The sequence below is a fragment of the Delphinus delphis genome, chromosome 3 (assembly GCF_949987515.2).
Source record: "Delphinus delphis chromosome 3, mDelDel1.2, whole genome shotgun sequence".
In the NCBI taxonomy this organism is placed as follows: Eukaryota; Metazoa; Chordata; class Mammalia; order Artiodactyla; family Delphinidae; genus Delphinus; species Delphinus delphis.
Genome location: NC_082685.1, coordinates 24,022,527 through 24,044,994, shown reverse-complemented (window position 1 = coordinate 24,044,994; position 22,468 = coordinate 24,022,527). Strand labels below are relative to the sequence as shown.

The 22,468-nt window shown below is 36.5% G+C and overlaps 1 protein-coding gene across 3 annotated transcripts in view; it reads left to right on the top strand.

Annotated features, from left to right (window-relative positions):
- The window catches only part of CPEB4 (cytoplasmic polyadenylation element binding protein 4), a 64,394-nt gene extending 42,269 nt beyond the window's left edge, over window positions 1–22,125 (top strand). For 2 of the 3 annotated variants that reach the window (XM_060008370.1, XM_060008369.1), the window contains 6 exons: window positions 6,705–6,878; window positions 11,468–11,557; window positions 11,922–12,040; window positions 13,438–13,552; window positions 15,068–15,249; window positions 17,725–22,125. In XM_060008370.1, the coding sequence (XP_059864353.1) occupies window positions 6,705–6,878; window positions 11,468–11,557; window positions 11,922–12,040; window positions 13,438–13,552; window positions 15,068–15,249; window positions 17,725–17,952 (908 nt within the window). In that variant the 3' untranslated portion in view covers window positions 17,953–22,125. Of the gene's footprint in view, window positions 1–4,944; window positions 4,969–6,704; window positions 6,879–11,467; window positions 11,558–11,921; window positions 12,041–13,437; window positions 13,553–15,067; window positions 15,250–17,724 lie in introns of all 3 variants that reach the window. The other variant, XM_060008368.1, reaches the window with a different exon arrangement.
- Window positions 22,126–22,468: the final 343 nt, after the last annotated feature.

The following is a 22,468-nucleotide window of genomic DNA, read 5'->3' as shown; positions in this document are numbered from 1 at the left end:
GGTACTTTTTTCCCTAACCTCCCATTTCACTGCTTTAGCCCTTAGGATTAGCTGCTTCAAAAATGAACCTTGTGGCAGGGAAAGTTATAGAACAGCAAAATATTGGGTTGGCCAAAAAGTTCATTCAGTCAGTGAACACGTTGTTCAGTAAAGTTCTTCGTGAAAATGAAAAATGCGTCTTTCATTTTTACTTAAAACTGAATGAACTTTTTGGCCAATCCAGTAAATTAGTTTCAAACAGGTGCATGTATGTGTGTATTTCCTAGTCTCTGTGGATGTCTCTCCCTTAGAAGCATCAGCTAAAACGTTTGCTCCTCCCAGAAGAGAAGATCAGTAAGAGATCTTTTAAAGGTTAGCACAGAACAACACCTCTTAATTATAGTTCTTTGGAAGGAAAGGGAGAAGATTTTTGCTTAAAGGGGATGGGGGCGGGGCAGAAATCTATGAAAAGGGAGGGGAAAATTTACCCAGGAGAAATGTAGATTATAGTCACTTGCTGAAAATGTATATAATATGGTTCTAGTTGCTACAGTAAGGAGCATGTTGAGAGATCCTTTCTTGAAAAAGACAATATGAAAGCAGACTATAAACTCTAAAGTGCTCTACAGTTGTTAGCCTTGGAATAGTAATGGAAAGCTGAAAGTAACTGTTGAACACCAATCTAAGAATTTATACATATGAGTTTACTTTTGAGGAAGAAAACTATTTACTGAGCGTCTGTCTGACTGACCATCATATATACATGTGGTATCTTTTATGATTCTCTCTTCATTTCTCCATTTTTATAAATAAGAAACTGAGGATTAGGGATATACAGAAACTAGAATTACATTCATACTCTGCCCTTCTGTAAGATAGCTCTTTATAAATAATCCTCTCGTATCTTTATTATACCTTATCAACATTCTTTGAATATTGTTAATGCCAGCAGGCTAGTATAAACAGAAGCCAGTGTGACATAGGAAATTCTCTTAAGCATACATCTAAAGTAATGTTGTGACAATGAGCCCGTTAATAAATTAGGAGGTGATTTATAAAATCCTTTAAAATGATTCTTTGCATCTCTGTTGAATTGTATGCTTTGGTCTTTGTGATGATTTTCTGCTTTTGGGTTCTACCACCTTTATTCTTTTGTTAACAGATCAACTCCTTTTAGCTTCCAACCTTTGATTTATATCTTTTTAACTGACTTACTAATTTGATTCCCCCATATACTTTTTTTTTTTTTTGGTGCTACTGGAAAAGTCAGTTATTTGATAACATCTTTTAATCTGAGCCCTCTCCCCTTGTTTTTCCAAGTAGCATTGCTATCTGCCTTCTCAACATGGGGGCAGTGAGAGGTAGATGGAGAGCCTGAGGTAGGCCAGAGGTAGTGTGAATAGGATCAGTCTTTCATTGCCCACTAAAAGCTAGTCATAAAGTCCTGTTATTTACAGAGTTGATTAGATGCCCTCGTGTAGGAAAGGATGCTTTTCTTTAATATATCATTTGTTTGTTTTTAATGTAAGTACCAAGAAGAAAACCCAAAAGGGTCCATTAGCAAATGTAGTAATATAGTGTACACAGTAGTAATAAATTTAAATGGTGCAGAAAAGGATAAACAAGAAGTGGAATCATTCCTTCTTTCCCCATCCCAGTCCGTATCCTCAAAGGTTCTTGTGGTTGTTTCTAGAAAAAACATTTGTGTATATTCCCACATATCTGTTTATATTTCCTTTATTTTTAAGTTCACATAATAAGAATCATACAATACACACTTAGGCACCTCATGCAAACTACATTTTAGAGAGCTTTAATATGAACACATGAATATGTGCCATATTTTTTAACTGGCTGCACTCTTTGTTATGAACATATCACTATTATGGATAATTTGTTCCTTTTGTGCCTAACAAATGTTATAAAATGAGAAAAAGATACTTTTAAAGAGATAAATAAATGATATTTTCAGTTTTATAATGAAATACATATATAATGTGTATTGAAAAAGACCCGGTAAGTCTTTCTGTACCTTTTTGCAAGTCTAGAATGCCAGACTACTGAAATTTTACTGGAGGGAATTTACTGATGAATATAGGGCATTTTTAAGCAATCTTGTAAAGACACTTTGGAAATAAAGTATTTATCATAGATCTAATAACAACATGCATCCAGAAGTTATAAAAATTTATAGCCATAATGTTTCCAGCCCATTAAAAAAATGCTTGAATCATTTTAATACTGAACATTAAATTATATAAATCAAAACTAAGTAATAAATATAAAAGATAAACATATAAATAGTATTAATCTTAACTCTGATGGGAACTAGAAGCTTTTATTTAATAATAGTATGCATTTTTGAAAACTTTTAACAGTGTATACTCTTTGGTAATTCACGGAAAATTCTAAGCAGGGTTTATTTTAGCTGATTTAGCCAGAAGTTTTTCAAAATATAGATTTCTTTAAACATATTTAAAGTGATTTTTTTTTTAAACTGCCGCTTCCTCCAGTATTTGAAAAACATCAAATAATGTGCAACACTTGCAATCATAAGATTGGAAATCTGACATTTTCCTCAGGAAAGTGGTGAAGCTCTGTGTTATAAGTATTTCATCATAATATGTTTCACCAAGTATAATTTGAAATAGGTGAGAGAATTGTGCTTAAGTACCGCTTTTGTACATAGATGAAGTGGCACCACTTACCCTTCATTCTGTTAATGTCTGGGTTCTGGTTACATAGGTGTGTGTTCATGGTATGGAAAGTTCATTGAACTGTACACTTACGATTTGTCAACTTTCCTGTATATATGTCATATGTCAAAATCTACATTAAAATAATGTATAGCATTATAATAAGTGGAAATAAAAAATTTAAACGTTCTCATTTTCTGTGCTCCAGAATGTCATTGTTTTTATTTTTTGGTAATACTTTATATTAATTTGCCTATTTGATTAGGCAGTTTTTGTAGCTATAAGCATTGTACACCTGTAACCTGTTTTCCCTAAATGTGGGAAAATGTTTCTAAATATAGTTTTTAGAATTTAATCGTGGAATTTAATCATGAATTCTTTTATATTAAGCAGCTTAATTTTGTGGTACAGAATCAAAGTTTGAAAGTACACGTTTGAAGACTTGGAGAGTATTTGATTTTTGCTTTTGATCTATAGCCTTTACTGTTCCTGAAACTCTACTTATTTTTGAAATAGCGGAAGCTATGAGATTTTTTAATGTTAATTTTGTAGCTTTTAAAAGCCCACTCTTTTCAAATATCTGTTTTCTCAGAAATCCAAGAAGCATCAATCAACTTTTTAAGATTGACAGAACCAAGATATTCAAATAATTAATTTCCCCAAACTCCCTTGTCTTTGAAGCAGTTGTATGAATAGAATGTTCTTAAGCAACTACTTCTGTGATATTTTTGTCTTTCTAACCTCTGTCAGGTTCACTAAGTGAGAAAATACATCCACTGCCACCCCAAATTTAAGAACTACTAAAGTGAAAATCTAACAGCTGAGGGAGATTTTACTGGTTTTAATCCATTTGCCTAAGTACTTTGGTGAAATTCAATGTTATCTAGTAATGATAGAAATTATTTTGGTATGAGACATAATTTCATTTTGGAAAATAGGTACATGGTACTTCTAAGTTATAACTCAGTTATAACTTACTGAGCTGTACTTACTTAGCATTTATCGAGAGGGCTAAGAATGAAAACCCTGACCAGTTAGTGTAGTGATCTCTTAAAATGTGCTATAATTTCTAACTGGAAAACCTATCCCAGCTTCCTGTTTACACTTCCTTTCCAGTCAAGAGACCTCACTTGTTGCGTATGCTGCTATTCTCGGCATCTTTCCTTGAGCATTACAGCACCCCTATTCATGCCACTGCCAGGTCTTGCAATGCCCTTTCTCTGTTTTCTCTTTAAGGTCCATCTCAGAGCCACACCCTCCCCTCTCTGTCTCTTTAATCAGAACGAGTTTCTCCTCCTCCTCTGCTTCCGTTGCACCTAACACTTAACATGCCTACTGCTGTAATGGTTACATTACCGTTATTTGCTTATGTGGCCACCTGGCCTTTAAGTTCCATGTAGTCAGACCCATGTGCAATTCATCCATAGTGTTTAGCAAGATCAGGCATGCATTCAAGAAATGTTTGTTGAATAGAATTAGGGTATTTGGACAAACTGCACATACAAGTTCCAGTTTGTTTGAGGGAAGACATTTTCTCAGAAGTTTCCTGATTTGAAATTTATACTGCCATTTTCTGAGTATTCAGGTATATACATATAATAATTATAAGTCTATATTATACTGTATTATACTATATTATATTCTTTTTCTTCTCTTCTTGGTTGGAACCTACTTTGTGATAAAATGCCAAACTTTTTACTTTTCATCATTTGGGCCATGGTGGAAGATTTGATTAGGGACAAGAAGCTGGCTAAAAGGAAGTTTATAAATTTCCTAAAGACTTCATTTGTTATGAGTTTCTTTATTAGGGAATAATTGAGAAATAGTATAAAACTGCTGTTTATCCTGTAGTGGCGAAAAAGTCATGAATTAAATATTGAAATATCTACTGAATGGCTAGTTAGCAGGGAATTCTGGGAGAAATTAAGATCAATATGGTAGGAGTTGCTTTAGATCATGTTACATATCCCTTAGTTTCATACTAGTTTGGACCTTGGGTGACAGAGCAGAAAGCTTCCCTTAAAACAAGTAAGGCTCAATACACTTTTTACTTAAAAAAGTAAAAGAAGAACTTAAAAAAGAAGGAATGCATTAAATTGACCTCTCACCATCCAAATTCCATATTTTTTTTGAGATGCTTACCAGGAAATGAGGAATACAGCCAATTTTTTTCAGTTTCTAAAGCTGGTAGATGAAATCACAGTTGATTCTTTTGACAATGTTTGAAAGGTTGTTTTTTTGTTTTTTTGTTTTCTCATTTGACATGCAGCAAGGACATATGGGCGAAGGAGAGGTAACATTATTGTTTCTAACTTTTGAATGTATCAGTTGTATTTGGAGAGGACCCAAGTTTGCTCAATTTCTAACCCTTGTTGGGAAGCGGGTAGGGGGAATGAAACATAGCTGTGATCAATACATACTTTATGTGTTATAGTTAACATAGACATTCTAATTTGAAGGAGTCAGAATGGTAGGATTTGGGTTTGAATTGAAATAATTTCAAACTCACCTTATTTATATCTGAAGATTTGTTTCCCTTTTTCCTTTGTGAAAGGAATTTCTTAGGAGAACAAAATTAAGAATCTTTAAAAAGGAAAATATAGTGTGACTGGTCCCAAAATACCTGATTATATTGGAGGTTCAGTTATGCTTGAATAGCTTAAATCTGCTTTCAAAAATTTTTATTTATTTGTCTATTTATTACTGAGCATAATACTGCATTTTGTTTAAAATGAGAATAACTAAATAGATGACTAATCCTATAAATTTCAAACATTGGGGGGGAAAGCTCTACACATTTTAGAGAATTTCAAAGAATCATTTCCTAGAGTGCCTGCCTGAATAAACTTTATTTTTTGCCTCCTGTACTATAGTTTTGCCTTTTTATAAGAAAGTAAGTTAGACAGTTAAATAACGTAGCTTTAAAATATAAGTGACTTTTGAAGATCCAGAAATAACCTCCAATTTTAGAGTCACTTTTTATCTTCATTATATAACTCTTTTGAACTGTGGTTTTATAGGGTAAATTCATAACAAATATACTGTCAATTGTGTTTAATAATGAAAGTTGAAAGGAAGACAAGTGTGGTGACAAAAGGATATTGGAATGTTTCAGTAAAAGAAGAGCACTTAAGATATATTTCTGCAGAATCCATTAACGAATTCCTTATGTAGTACCTAGAAGTAAATTGGCAGCCTGAAAAGTGACAAAACAGTGCTTGAGAGATTCTACAGTTCTTTGTAGCTCTTTGCTTTGCTTATGATTTATACGTTCATAGTTTACTGACAGGTAAGTATGGGAAGAATATTAACCACATTGGCATCTCTGGTCTTTTCTGTTTTTATTCTGTATGATAGTATTTTCTAACAGCAAACGTAATGACTAGTTTTTAGAATTAGACACTACCTGTACCAGCTGATACTTACTCAACTAAAAGAAAATTTATCTTTAGCATGCCTAAAAATCTTAAATTCTGTAAGACTAGCCAACAAAATTGGATAACAGCATCAAGTGGATTTTGATGGCATGCCATTAGTTAAGGTAAACTGAGTGCTCACTTTGAAAATCAACTTGTTCATTTTAGGGACATTCTTAGAGGAAATTGGGCAGGCTATATTGTATGATGTTTTAAAGAAATTTAAGTGATCTAGCATCTGATGGTCAAATTTAATCCTTAGTGTACATGTGTAGGTTGCCAGTGGCCATGGGGCCCTGCCAAGGTGGTGCAGTCTGCTGCCAACTGCTTTCAAAAGAGTGCTGTCTCCTATTGTACTTACACCTCACTCAAGTTTCCAGATCCCAGTGGGATGGTTGAGCAGCCCTCTGTTGAGCCATGTACTTTCTCCCTGACTCAATTGGGACCTTAAGGTGATGGAAATTCAAGAGCATGTCTAAGTGATTTGTTGTTCAGTGAGAAAAATAAAAGCAGCAGTTTTATTGGATCTGCTGTTTTCCTTGTTTCTTGTGTAAGATAATCAGTGGCAAGGAACATTTTCTGTTAGCTTTTTTTTTCCTGCTTTCTGTTCCAGGTCAGTCTTCACTGTTTCCAATGGAAGATGGATTCTTGGATGATGGCCGTGGGGATCAACCTCTTCATAGTGGCCTGGGTTCACCTCACTGCTTCACTCACCAGAATGGAGAAAGAGTAGAACGATATTCTCGCAAGGTGTTTGTGGGCGGATTACCTCCTGACATCGATGAAGGTATATTTAGAAAGAGCCGTTTATAGCATGGTGCCCAGACTGTGGCACATAGTAGGTAATGCATAGGAAATGGTTGCTGTTATTATAATAACAGTCTTATCTGGCTCCAGGTGTTCAGTTGTGATTGCATTGTTCTCTTGTCCTGTCTTCCTAACACAACACGTAAGGTTAGTTCACGGAAGGAAAGGGAGCAGGACTTTGGGAACCCGCTGAAGCAAGTGGCTGGACTAAATCAAAAAGAGCAAACATCACTGGGAAAACCTCTCAAGGATTCTGCTGTGGGCAAACACAGATGCTAACTGCATTTTTGTCTGTGTGTCCTTCCTTGGCCAAATTCAATTATTCATTTTCCTATTTTCTACCTTTTATGAGTGCTCTATAAATGTACAGTTAATTGTTTAAAATCTTAGAATAAGCCTGAACTTTTGAAAAATATAGCCTGGAGTCGTATCATTTTCTGAGTATTTTTTCACTTGTCAAATATTTACATGCTTTCTGAATGTTATGCACTGTTCTTAGGATTGTTTAAAGTAGTAAATAAGATAGAAAGCCCCTGCTCGCATAGAGTTGACATTCTACCGGGGGAAGGGAGGTAAAAAATGTGTGAAAATATTAGAGAATAAGTACTGAAAAGAAAACAGGTTGATGTGATGTAGTGAAGTCTCAGAAGGGAGACTTGTGAGATTAGGTGGTTAAAGAAATCCTCTTTGAGGACATGGTATTTGAGCTGAGACCTGAATAAGGAGCCAGTCATGCAAAAAGACATAGAGGACTATTGTCCAGAAGTATTTTATTCACCTGTGGGTCTAAGTGACCCTGACAAAAGTCAAAGTAGCGACCATATAGCAACCATATATCCTTGCTTGCTCTTTGTTCCTAATCTATTTTGTCTTGGTTTCCTGAATGGAATGGAAAGAAATGTTACGGAGGATAGAAGAGTTTTCTCTAAAAATCTATAAGGTCTAATAATGAGGTTTAATAACTTCCCATTTAGATTGAGGTTAAACTTACTGAGCCACTACATTTTCCTTAAGATGATCAGTCTTTTGGAAGATTGAAACAACAATGGCTTCAAAACAGCCAAAGATTGAAATAAACACAGGTTTTTTTTGTGTATGTGTGTCTATGATAAAATGTCCTGGAGGAAGCTGTGCTGAAATTTCAGGCCAGACTGGCTCAATCTCCATTCTGTCGTCAGAAGGCATAGCTTCTGTTCAAAGTGTTCATCCTGGGTTGAACACCTCATCATGATGTTGTTCACTCCAGTAAGCTCCTGGGTGTGACCTTTTCTTTTCTCTAGCTGGAATCGTCACTTTCCTTAGCATTATGGATTCTAGGTTTTATGAGCCTTTAGAGGTCAAATCTTTAACACTCCTGAGCCCTGAATGGACTTCAATGAGGAAATTATGTGCTTATATACAGAAAGAGGAGACTGAATTTTATCTGACCTTGCTCGGGATAAGCTCCTTCTCTGGCTTAGTTAGTCTGTATCTTTTAGGAAAATTACTAAGCAATCTTAAATGTATCGTTCCTAAAATTCTTAGAGGCACAGGTAAATTTGACCAGTTTGGCAAAGGAGGTGGTTTAAACTGAGCAAAATTAATGGGAATTGTGTTAGTCATCTTACTTTATCCTCAAGACCATGTATGTTGATAAGTTGGTAGCAATTTAGGCAGGCAGCCCTTTCTATTAAAATGTGAAATACCTATTCATGAAGAATACTGTGTTCTGCAGAGTTGTGCACTAAGAATCACAGAGTTTGTGGGGCAAAAGGGGCTAGAGGCAGATCACTTAGAACCTAATGAATTTTGTACCAGAAGCACTAACAAAAAGAGAATTAGTACCTTGGAAATAACTTGGACAGTTCAGGCAAGCAGCTCAGTATGGTTAGAGGCTGCCTCAAGGAATATTGAAAATGCACAAAACCAATAGAGCAGAAATGCTGGCTTGCTAGCTTGGAGGCAATGCAGATGAAAGTGGACCTCTGAGCAGATGAGGAATGGAAACTCGCAGGAGATAAGAGCCCTGCAAGGTTGGGGGGACACCTCTCTGACCAGAGAGGCTTGGTTGCTGTGCTCATTTTTTATTTTCTTATAATAGAGCTGAGGGGGCTGCACATCACACAAGCTGGGGGCTTTTTCCTTTCCTGCTGAAGGTTATGGTTCTCCCACTATGCTAGCTCACCTTGCTTAGGAAAAGTCATTTGTGAACCCGTATAATGTCTAGGTTACACTGACATCATTCCCCTATTTATCAGTCTCACACGAGCTAAATGGTACCATAGCAACAGGCATCATAGCTGTTCGAACAGACTACTGTTTCACAATCTGGAGGAGATGAGAACAGTTCTACCAGACTGAAATTTGAACGTGTTTCTCATCTCTCTTTTCTGTTCCTGCCCTACTCCCAGGTCTTACCTACATATGCTTACCTACTCTTTCTAGAAGTTTCCTGGAAATTTATTTTCCTATAGTCTACTCATTAGTTCTCCAAATATATAATATAGCATAACTGGTATCGTTTACATTAATAGGAAAATATGATCAAGTCTTCCTTGTCCATCCCACGTGCCCTTCCTTTACCTTCTTCATAAGGCTCAGAGATATTGGTGTCCAAGGAAGGTGGTTGGTGAGGGGGAAGAGGGTGCCAAGTGGAGGGCATGTGTAGGTATACACATGGAGGGGCCTGCTCGGAGGCCTCAGCAGCAGTGTGCATGGTGCCCAATAAATCAGGGCAATAAGGGCTAGGGTGCAGAGGTGGAAGGTAGAGGAGACAGCCAGGGCAGCTAGCTGAAAGATGGGTTACTTTGAGCAAGGAAGCCAACATATTGAGGATGATGAGAACTTAGTTTCTCATAGCGAGAAGGGAATTTACAAACATGGGGAGGGGGGAAGGCTAGAGAAAAACACGTGATGTTGGAGTGGACTTTGCAATTGCCAGTATGAACTCATTTTTATAAATGTACACAGATACAGAAACAGTTGTAAATGTATCTGTGTGTATATTCATATATTTCCTAGCTTGGTCCTCTGAGAAGAATTAGAAATAATAAATAACCACTAGCAATGACTATATGGAGTACCCAAATCTCAGTTTCTGAATATCTTTTGTCACTGAAAGGAATGAGGATTTCTTGGGGTGTGGGGGGAGAAACGGCTAATTCTAAGGGTAGGGCAGAGAAAGAACAAGATGAAAGCGTGGAGTATCTTCTTGGGCCAGGAAGTATGGAAGCCCTTGAAGGATGATGGGGGGATAGGTCAAAAGGACATAGGAACCCCCACTGGCCAAATCAGGGACAATTTTTTTTTTTTTTTTTTTCCGGTACGCGGGCCTCTCACTGTTGTGGCCTCTCCCACTGCGGAGCACAGGCTCCAGACGCGCAGGCTCAGCGGCCATGGCTCACGGGCCCAGCCGCTTCGCGGCATGTGGGATCTTCCCGGACCGGGACACGAACCCGCGTCCCCTGCATCGGCAGGCGGACTTTCAACCACTGCGCCACCAGGGAAGCCCCAAATCAGGGACAATTTTGAAGACAGATTGAACATCAAAATAAATGAGGAGAGAATCAGATTACAACCCACTGAATAAAATAGGTCCATACTGGTATAAATAAATACATGACTAAATAAATGGGGGAGAAGGGAAAACTCTTCCTTATTTTATAATACTAACTAGTAAATGTAGAAGGATTGATAGAAATAGGTAATCAGCATTTGGCAGTAATCATTGTGGTAGTTGATATAGGTAGGAGTCTTCAGTGGATGCCAAGTCTAATGAGGGAACAGGATATTAATGGATAACACAATATTCCCCCACAAAATACTAATCAGATTCAAAGGGGAAAATGGTTTCTTTTTGGTGGAGAAACCAGGCAGGTATCAATTTGACTAGCTGAACAAGATTAACATACCTAGTGAAAGGACAGGATGACATAGCATCATTATGGTGGTTTTCCTGTTTGGAATGCATAGGTCATGAGGAAACAGTACCGACCCAGGTTGAGAGCCATCCTGCAGAATGAATGGTCTGTATATTTTAAAGCTACTAAGCATGTAAAAGACAGGAAAGAATGAGGAACTATTGTAAACTGAAAAAGACTGATGACCTGGGACATGACATCTAAATGTAGCATGGTTCTGGATAGGATTCTGGATCAGAAAGGAAAAAAGAGATATATTGTGATAGTTTAAAATTGGGATGGAGTCTGTGAATTGGGAGTGTTTTATCAATGTTGATTTCCTGATTGGAAGCAGCGTTGTTTGGCGGTACATAAGGGAGTGACCTTGCTTTGAGCAGGTACCAGTAGTTGTGTTTGGGGGTAATAGAGCGTCATGTCAGAAAAAGATGATAGATAGATAGATAGATAGATAGATAGACAGATAGATAGATTCATGCATAGATAGAAGGGGAAGAGGCGGAAGACAAACACACAAAATGTTAACAGTAAGGGGAATCCAGATGAAGGAGATGTGGGAGGTCTTGGTGTACTATTCTTGTAAATAGTAGATAGGAAACTTTTTTTCTAAACTATTTCCCAAAAATGAACATAAAAATACTTAAATCTACTTTTTTGGTTTGTTGTTTATTAGATGAGATCACAGCTAGTTTTCGTCGCTTTGGCCCTTTGATTGTGGATTGGCCTCATAAAGCAGAGAGCAAATCCTATTTTCCTCCTAAAGGTAATTTTCAATATTCAATATACATGCATAGTTTCTCCTTATGTTCTTTTCATAAATGTTTACCTTCACTGTACAATTTTTCATTGTTAAACTTACATTTTCCCAAATATGTCTTTAAAATTTGTATTTAGTATGTACTTTCAATTCAGATTTAATTTTACTCTAAAAGAGGTTTCAAGATAATACCAAACTGAACTTTATGTTGATATTATCAGATTTAGGGTGAGATTTAACTTTTAGGGGTTTCTGTTTGTTTTCATTTTTTTCTACACCTTTTCCCTTCCTTAGTTTTATGCTTCCTTTCCCTCGAAGAATTATTTTAAAAATAGGAAAAATATAAACCTTTCAAAAATTTTTTTATTAGGCTATGCATTCCTGCTATTTCAAGATGAAAGCTCTGTTCAGGCTCTCATTGATGCATGTATTGAAGAAGATGGAAAACTCTACCTTTGTGTATCAAGTCCCACTATCAAAGACAAGCCAGTAAGTGCAGTCTAGCATGAAAATAGCTTCTCATTTTTGCCTCTATTTGTTAGCTCTGAAAAACCCACAGACATCTTTATGTATCTGTTAATTGACATGTTTTAAGTAGAATCGAAATGAAAAAGTTTTGTTTTTGTCAGGTTCCTAGCATTGACGTTCTGTATATTTGTGCACATTATTTTGACATTGAATTTTTGGTTAGTTAAAATATTGGTGAATCTTTCTATTAAAAGACTTCACCTGGAAATGCATTTGGTAAATATAAAGTAGCTGAATTTCCTCTGAATGACAGAACTCAAATCACAAATAGATCTGTCTTTCTCCTTCCTCTCTTTGATCAAGATTTTACCCAATACTATCCTTAACTTTTTGCATATGGTACTCGCCAGGTAAAATGAATTATGTATATACATAAATGTACATTGCATATTGTTTCTTTTTGAAGAAGTTTTTCTTTATTATAAAATTTAGTCTTTAGGAATAGTAGCAACTAGCCTGTTTCGACAAATCTGGCAAACCAACAATCTGGTATCGCTCAGCCAGTACCTAGTGATGGGGTCCAGTTCAGGATGGAGGCGCCAGTGGGCTCAGCTCAAACAGTGATTTGTGGAGCTCCTCTTAGTGTCTTAGGGTTGTCCCAGAATTCTTATGTGGCTAGACTCTATTTGACTTGCTTGTTCCCTGCCAGTCCCTAAATTTAGGTATTTAAATTTGGGACCTTCTGGCCTTGGGACTTAGTTTGGTGTACCTGTTGGGAATACCCCACTATCAACCCCTTAGCCTTTGGTGTGGGCATTGGTAACAGTTTATACACGCAAACAATTGAATTGAGGTACTTGATCCTTGGTTATTGTAATGGACACACTGAAGTGTTTTATCATAAAAAGCTTACTGCAGATATCATCAATATTTTTATTTTGAAATGCTTTTTGAAACAATGTAACAGATTTGTTAGTATCAGGAGTAGTTTGCATTTCCTGGACATAGGATTGGACACACAGTCCTAGTTCACATAGCACTGAATACTAATCAACATCCAATACCGTGCTAAATTTAAATTATATGGCTACTGGGGTGCTGCGTAGGAGAGGGGCCCAAATAAGCTGTAAAATAGTTAATTAACTTACAGATAATTAAGGGCATGTTAGTGTTAAGTGATTTGGGTTATAATAGGCAACTAAATTGAACTTTCCACCTTGGTTAGTCTACTCTTAAATGTGAAATGAAAGGTTGGAATATGCTACTTGTAAGTCTTTTCTAGTTTTCCAGTTTTATTGATTTGTAATGACATGGATTATTGCTTTTAAAAGTAAAATACTCTGCAATAATTTTAAACTTCCTTTCTCCATAAATTGTCTGTGTTGAGAATGAGACATTCTGGTTTGCATACTCTCTAGGTACAGATTCGGCCTTGGAATCTCAGTGACAGTGACTTTGTGATGGATGGTTCACAGCCTCTTGACCCACGAAAAACTATATTTGTTGGTGGTGTTCCCCGACCATTGCGAGCTGGTATGATTAAACAAAGAAACAAACAAACAAACAAACCCTATTTATCCGTTAGCATAAGAAATATACAGATTTTTCAGGATAAATTCTCCATAAGCATTTGAGTTCATGTCTAGGAGTGAGAGTTCTGGAATCCAAGTAACTGGGCTTGAATTCATGTGCTCTGCTTCCAGTTAATAGCTGAGTAACCCTGCTCAAATTAATTTCTCTAATTCTCAATTTCCTCATCTGTCAAGAGGAGTTATAAGTATGTCCTTTATGGAGAGTTGTTTTGAGGATTAAATGAGATTGTGGATGCCTAGTGCTTAGCGCACGGTCTCGTAATGCTAATGCTCATCGCTCTCATCATCATCTGAGAGAAAAAAACCCTTCAGGGATGGGTTAGGTATCGAGATGTTTGCTGTTTGTTTTCCACGTCCCCATGTGCTCAACAGCTGCTTACTGAGCTCTGAAATACAGCAGGGTTCTTAGCAGTGCATTGTGTTTTCAGAGCAGTGCTTACAGAAGAAATTTCATCCCCAACTTCAAGTAATTTGAGGTTTAATAGTATAAGTGAGATAAAGAACATAAAATGAACATGAATGCAGTTTCAAAATTGTAACATTTCATGGAGAAGAAGATGCATTTATTACTTCAAGTTTCTTTTTTTTTTATTGATTATTTTTTATTTATTTTTGACCGCGTTGGGTCTTTGTTGCTACGTGCGGGCTTTCTCTAGTTGCAGCAAGGGGGGCTACTCTTCACTGTGGTGCACGGGCTTCTCACTGTGGTGGCTTTTCTTGTTGTGGAGCACGGGCTCTAGGTGCACGGACTTCAGCAGTTGTGGTACGCAGGCTTGGTAGTTGTGGCATGCGGGCTCTAGAGCGCGGCCTCAGTAGTTGTGGTGCATGGGCTTAGTTGCTCCACGGCATGTGGGATCTTCCAGGACCAGGGCTCGAACCCGTGTCCCCTGCATTGGCAGGCAGATTGTTAACCACTGCGCCACCAGGGAAGCACTACTTCAAGCTTCTATGTGAAAAATTGGCAAATAGCTACACGGTAAGGAAAGGTAAAAAGGATTTTGTTGGAAATATGCTCAAAGGACCCCCAAAGAGCCTGCCAATCAGCTTTCTAGTGTTCAAATGATCATTTATATTAAGCAGTACATTGTTAACTGGTAAATATATGGTGCATCGTGGCGTAGAGCAGATAGACCAGGGTGCCAAGTGCAGCACAATCACTTAACTATCCATGACTTTGCACAGATTAATCATCCTCTCTGTGCCTCAGTTTCCCCAGAAAATTACTACCTACTTCATAGGGTTGTTGTGTAGATTAAAAGTGAACATATGTGAAATACTCAGCAGAGTCCCTGCCCTTAGTTACAGTAGGTTAAAGATGAACACATGTACAACTGGTTATAATAACTAGTTTCACTTTAATAATTATTGTAATGACAGACAGATGAACTGCTTTTGATGTAAGAGCCAGATGAATTTTCCTGATTTCACATGTCCCATTTGCTCCTTCCGTATGTAGTGGAGCTTGCCATGATAATGGACCGGCTGTATGGAGGCGTGTGCTATGCTGGGATTGATACCGACCCTGAGCTGAAATACCCAAAAGGAGCTGGGCGAGTCGCATTCTCTAATCAACAGAGTTACATAGCTGCTATCAGTGCCCGCTTCGTGCAGCTGCAGCATGGAGAGATAGATAAACGGGTAAGTCCTGGACTACATTCTGGCAAGTTCTAGAAATGGCCGTCTGTGTCATCACCGAGCTTGGAGTGGGGGAATTTTATGTGACAGTAAACTGACAGCTGATAGTTATTCCCGTAGGACCCATTAGATGCATGCTCTGGGATACATCTAAGAGTTTCATATGAATTTCTTCTGTCTCTTAGTTTTTGAATAGCCTAACCAGAACATTACAGTCACTTTGCTCGAGTCCATTTAATCTTTCCTAAGGTATCACCTCCATCCATTCACTTATTCAGTTAGTCATTCAGTGCATATTTGCCGAATCCTTTGTACTATGTTATATCAACTATACAAACATGAACACCCTTGAGATCTCCTCACGGTTTTTTTTTTTAAACCTGGGATATCAAAAATACCTCAGCAAGCCCTATTTTCCTATGTAACAAATGATTGAGTAAATTCATTTCTAGGACGGCATGTATAAGAAATATTTCATTGTAACAGATTAAGTAGAACTCAGAATCCTTTCATCTGTAATCTATTTTACTGCCTGAAATTAGGTAGTAGTTCATTAGCATTATTTTCACACTTTATATTCCTCTTTGTTGTGTTTATCCTCCGAATCAAAAGCCTGGAAAAAAACCCTCAAAGTTAACTCTTCTGTTTTTTAATGTATTGTATTTGAGACTATGTGTTCCAGTATATGTCTTTTTTCTTTGCATTCACGAATTTCTTATTTTTGTGTTTCATGCATTCAACAAACATTTTAGTGCCTAGGGCAAGAAGTCCCTGTCCTCATGGATTTATGTTCTGGTGGATGGAACTCTATCCTACACCAGTACTACTCAAAATACGGCTTGTGAACCGACTGCCAGTTGGTAAATGGTTTGTTAGGAGTTTGTGGTGACATAGGAATTTATACCAGAATGTGAATCTGCTGTATTAATAAGCACAGTGTTTATAGTTCAGTTGAGATTTTTTCATAGAAAGACCTTCTTGATGAAGAAAGCAATGTGTTGATTTACATTCTGGTGTCAGCTCCTCATTTCGTGGCAGACTGGCACTTTCATTAGGGCTGACTTAGGTATCCAACACTCCAAGGCATTGTGCTCAGAAAAGTCTTTGTTGATTGACTGTATTGTGCCTTTCTCAATTCAGTACCTAGAAACTATCAAGTCACTAGTGGTTTACACTTACTGCTTATGTTCCATTTCATGTACATTCCACATCGGTGGCAGCTGAAAGTTTCCCATGGTAGTGATCATCATACTGTGAATATATTAAGGAGAAAGGTATACATTATACTGTAAACATGGAGGAGGGGGGCAGGATTAGTTGCAGTATATGTTAACATGCCTCCTTGTTTTTTATTCACACTAAAAAATATGTACATCTGAGTAAACGGACACTCCCACCTCATCGCTTCATTCCATCATCGGTTTCAGAATTGTAAGGTTAGCCATTAGAAATTCAGACGTAATTTGTTTTCCTCCAGGATCCAATTCTTTGACCAGTGTTCCTGCCGTTCTGTAGATGTTATGGAATGGCCTCGGGGCCAGAAGCCTAATCCTCTGATTACATCTGCTCTTCCTGCCTTCCATATCATTCTTCTCTTTTTGTTCACAGCTAACCTTGTTCAGGATTCCTTGTCAGAAGTGGATGGCACCAGTGGTAGTCATAGCCTGGTATAAGGGAGTTTCAATCATGAGTCTCTCCAAGACTAAAAATAACCAACTCTTTTCCCACTGGAGAATTAATAGCCAGGTTATTTTTAATGCTTGAGAGGCTCAAATGACATTGGCCTATTGAACACTGGAACAGACCCAGTTTTATAAATTCACCTCTGACTTTTAGACTGAAGTAAACCATTCTTCCTGACAAAGAACAAAGCAAGGTTTTAGATTATGAGTACTATGGCTGCATCTTGTTTTCCTGGAGTTCGAGGTTTGTGATTATAACCCAAGATGTGTACACTGTAAATAGAAACCATGACCCAAACCTTATTACAGCTCAGAGGCTTGTGATGCAGAAGGCAGGCAGCTTCCCTCTGATTTGTACATTGAAGTGCTATTTTGTGGCACTGGGAATCTCTCAGTTGGTCTTGTGTAAATTATAATTCCACATATGACAAGAATCCAGATCCACTAATTAAAGTGACGGTTTGTGTCTATGAAAACTCTCCTGTGGGTTTAACCTCACAATGTTCGTAAACGTTAACTTGGCTTCACTCTTAACTTTCTGCTGGGATCTTGCTTTTCATTTGAAAACTGTTTATTTAATAAGACAAAAATGTAAAACAATGGGCATAAAAGCCTTACCAGTTTATTTCTTAAATGATGACAGCTAATTTCAGTAAAAGAATTATTGACTCTTCCTTTGGGGTACCTTGGCACAGACTCATTCAGACAGTGGATGGAAATGTACGTACACGGTATAAGAGTTGCCTGGTCCATTCACTGAGAAATGTAAACACCCTTGTTTTATTTTTGATTGCAGGTGGAAGTTAAGCCATATGTCTTGGACGATCAGCTGTGTGATGAATGTCAGGGGGCCCGTTGTGGGGGAAAATTTGCTCCATTTTTCTGTGCTAATGTTACCTGTCTGCAGTATTACTGTGAATATTGCTGGGCTGCTATTCATTCTCGCGCTGGCAGGGAATTCCACAAGCCCCTGGTGAAGGAAGGCGGTGACCGTCCTCGACATATTTCATTCCGCTGGAACTAAAGGATAACTACAGTGCTCATTTTCAGGCCTCAGAATAAGTGCACTCTTCTGTTAATTCTGCCCCCTTCCTCAACCTCTTCATGCTGGCATGTCCTTTTGTGCAGTCTGTAACTTAACAATAAGTCTAATGGAAAGAATGACCTATAATATAGGCATTTTGTAGATTCTCGTGTCACTGAAAACAATATGTATGAACTCCTTTTTCGTATTGCCATCATGTTGCATGGAAGTTTCATTCTCTTGTTTTGCTGGAGCCCAAGAGGATCCAAACTTCCCGCAACATTTTCTTAGAGGAGAGAGAGAAATATTAAAAGAGAAATGAAACAATAGAGTATTTTGGGTTTTTAATTAAATTATTGTTAATAATGTAACAGATAAGAATACTTTTATTAAAATAACCACATAACAATAACACTATCAATCTCTCCTGACGCGGGGTTTCCCCCAGGGAAGTGCTTTTGCCTTTCTCTTTCTTTTCTTTCATATTTTTTGCCTCTCTCTTTTTTTCCGTCCCCTTCTTATTCTTTTAACAGCAATGGAAGAAGTTAACAATTATTAACAGGAGAGAGCGTGTTAAAGCAAACACAAATGCATGAGCAAGATTGAAGCAGCATTATAACTAATTTTAAGGGTTTAGAGGCGGAATGTGATTTCATTATGCCGCAAAGTTACTACCACATCAGAAAAAAAAAATAGTAAAGTAGGCAGAGCTAGGTTTATTTTCTTTTAAACAGGTTTTTAAATTTAGAATATAAAAATTGGGTACATTTACTTCTGAGGGGAGTGCACTTATTTATTTTAAACTTTTACTTATCTGGTCACAGCCCCAGGAAACCTACCAAAGCTAGAGTTAATGACAACTGGTGGGAAAACTAGCATTTCCTCTCCTAAAGAACAAATATATAAATTTTATTTTTGATGTTATATATAAACTCTATATCCTAATTTACTAACACTCATCAGGTGTCAGCCTTTGCTCTCCATTTTGACGTTAAAAAAAAACAAACAGATCTAGAGATACCTCAAGGATATCATTTTTGATTTTGTGTTAGACTACCGTGTGTAGCCCAAACTGGAAGACAAAACCAATATTCAAATTGGCTGCCGATTGGCTTACTTTTAGATTTAAAGTTACTTTGGGTATCCTGTAATTTAGTTGTAACATAGAAAACGAAAAAAAAAAGTTTAAAAAAAGTTAAGTAGTTGCAAAGTGTTTTGCACTGTTGAACTAAGTAACTGTGTAAATCTGTGCAAAGGTACGTCTGTTTATCTTACTCTTCCTATAAAATAAAATAACATTACAGTTTCAGAACTTAGCATGGGACATAGTCAGTGTTTGAAGTGCCAACTTCATCAAGTAATGCATGCTTTATTATAAATAAAACTAGCTTTTGAAAGGCGTTACGATGTGTTGAACAGTATGCTTCAGGGGTAAATTGAAAATAGTCTCTTGAAGCCCTGGTCATGGAAGTAACTTTTATTTTTATGGACATTCTCTTATGAAATGCCCTATCCACCATGAAAAGGATTATCATCAGTGTGCAAAACATTAAAAAAAAAAAAAATCTAATGGCAATCTTGCTAGTTGTGCTACCTAACAGTACCATCTTGGATCCTTCAAAACCAAAGACTTGCCCCAGGAGTGCGGTGGAACCACCTGGCTGATGACCCCTACTGATCTGGAAAAGCAGTCCTTTATTTTTAATCCAGGCTTTAATGAACTATATACCTGTTAAGTTCCAAAGGTCAAAATGGAGGCATTTGCTGTCTGTTAGATACAGAAAGGGAGCTGCTTTGAAAGAATCCCCTGCAAATATTGAAAGCGGTCATGTGAATGGAGGGTGCTCTTGCGTAGCTGGTCAGGGACTTTTTTTTCTTTTCTCCTGAACGACATAATTCTAATTGGAATGTTCATTTGCCTCTTCTTATTCTTTTCAGTGCTTGTAGGTGGCTTGGGGTGTGCTATCGTGCTGTTCCTACTCAGTAAACAGGTGTGATGAGCTAACAAGAAATAAGAACTAGCTTTGAATAATAATTTCTCCCTTTGTACATGACCTGCTGAATTTCGGTACAGTGTTTTTGTAGCTAACTTATTTTGTCATGCACATAATGTATATTTGTTATGCACTACTTTTGTATATCTTGTTTTTCCAACAGTGAACATTTTTAGGCACACTTTTCACTGACGGGATATCTCTTTATGCAATACCTCAATTTTTCATATTGCAAAGAGTAGCTTTTTGTACTTTTATTACTGAGAGATCTTCATATACTTCATTTTTTAATATAAATAATTTTAATAAATTTTATTTTCTTATATTCTGCTTTTTATACATTTCAGTGCTCTGCATACATTTTAAATTATGAATGTTGTGCACTGGCAATGCTATTTTAGAGTCTGCAGAGAAGAGAAAGCATGTTGCTTAAACATCCTTCCCCAGCACCAGCTATTGGTGTACCTATAATTTAAGAAATAGTCTATGTAAAGTCACAAATTAATGAAAAAAAATTCGCATGAAAATGACAGATAACACTGTAGTTCCTTAAAAAAAAATGAAATGCATAAGCATAGGGTAGAAATTTAAAATAACAAAATTGTCTACAGCTTCTTACTAAGTTTTTAAAATTATTCGTAACGCAGACATTTTTGGTGAATGTTTAGCCATTTTTAATATTAATAAATTGGTGTTAAGTGTTTGATTCAGAGATGTCTGCTCTTTTAAATTATATATAAAGAAAAAAAAATAGCCTGCCGTGGGACAGGTGTGTAATGTTAGTATGCATGACTAATGTAAGAAATTGTTATTCTACTAATATTTACTTGTGATTGTGTGACAAGCGTGTTTACAGATTATTTGGTTACACTTCAATTTACAGGGCATAAACAATTATTATCTATTACTCTGGACTTTATTGATTACATGTCCTTCAGATTACATGGGATTGTAGTTGGGAGTTACCATGTAACTCAAAACATAATTAACATGTAATTAGTTTACAGATTTTAGGGTATCACTTCAATGTACCAAGCATGTAGTTCTAGCGCACTAGCATGGCACCAGCCATGTACTTACAATGTAGTTACAGAGTAATTACATGGTTATTTTTGCAATGTAAAATAAAGTGTTTCTGATTATTTTCTATGTAAAGGAACCCTCTCCCTTCCCCTTCTGGTCCCCAAGCTTCGGTAAAATATATATACTTCTCCATACACAGACCTCTGCAGAATGCAAAATAAAACTTGCAGTGAATGAATTTAGCATTTTATGAGAGTGCTGTTGGAAAGACTTGATAATTCACCCTTTTTGTTTTGAAGAGTTGAATCTTCTGTTAAAAGGTGATTTAAAACTTGAATGTGATGAATTGTGGCAAGTTAACTTCAAGTTATGTGCAATACTTATTTCAAACTTTTGAAAGATCTTTGCAGTGTAATTCTTTGTTTTTAATTACAGACATTTAAAAATGTCATTTTCTACTGTTAAGAGTAATCCTCTTTCTTGCTGGTGTTTCTAAAGAAAAGAATCAGAACTCAATCTTTCTACTAATGTAAATTTGAGATTATTTTTAAAAATGGAATAAAAGAGGTTTTGGTCATTTGCTTTATTTTATTATCTTATTTTAAAGCTACTGTGATTGATAGCATTGTAAGAATTGGGACAATATTGTATTCAACTGTTTTATTTTTTATATTTTTAAAATTTAAAGTATAATTAGTTTTTATAATTTTCATCAGATTTTTGTTATATTTTTTGGAAGTGAAACTTTTAGCAAGTGGGTGTCTAGTTTTTACTAATCCCTAATTTTTTTTTTCCAGTGTATTGCTCATATTATCAGAAGGAAAAGTTATTTAAGTATGTCAGTTAATTGTACTACTTGGCTGAATTTCCATATAGTTTTTACTGTGTATGGGGAGGTTGTAGTATTTATTATAGCATTTTAAATAAGGGTAATTCATTTTTTATTAAAGTCATTTTCACGTTAAGTTCCTATTTTTGTATGTTCTACTCTTAAGTTATATAACACAGTTCCTTTTTTAAAAGAGTTCATTTGTTGAAGTGCTAGTGGAAAATTAATGTTATTAAATAGTTTGCAAATGACTATTTATACCAGTATGCATATAATTTTTAAATATTTGTAATGTGAGATGTTGAATGAATAAAACTTTTAACTCAGCTTTCTTTTAATATACTTATTTATTTTCAACATAAGTAGATTATGCTTCCACGGTTGGGGATATAACATTTAAAAATATGAGGAATGTACTCTTTGGCCAAAGCAGAAGGAACTGAAATGAAAAGATGTCCGGTCATATAAGTACTCCTGGCAAGTGTGCCTTGCTTATGTAAACCCATAAATGTCAGGGGTGGTCGTCTTTGGCCTGCACTGTTAGTTCACACGCTGCCCTGCAGAAGTCTTTTCATTTGTAGCCTTCAGCATGTGTGTGAGGCCTAAGCCCAGGATCCGAGCGTTCAGTCATCTGCTTTAAGGCCAAATGTCCAATGAAAGTAAGGGAACA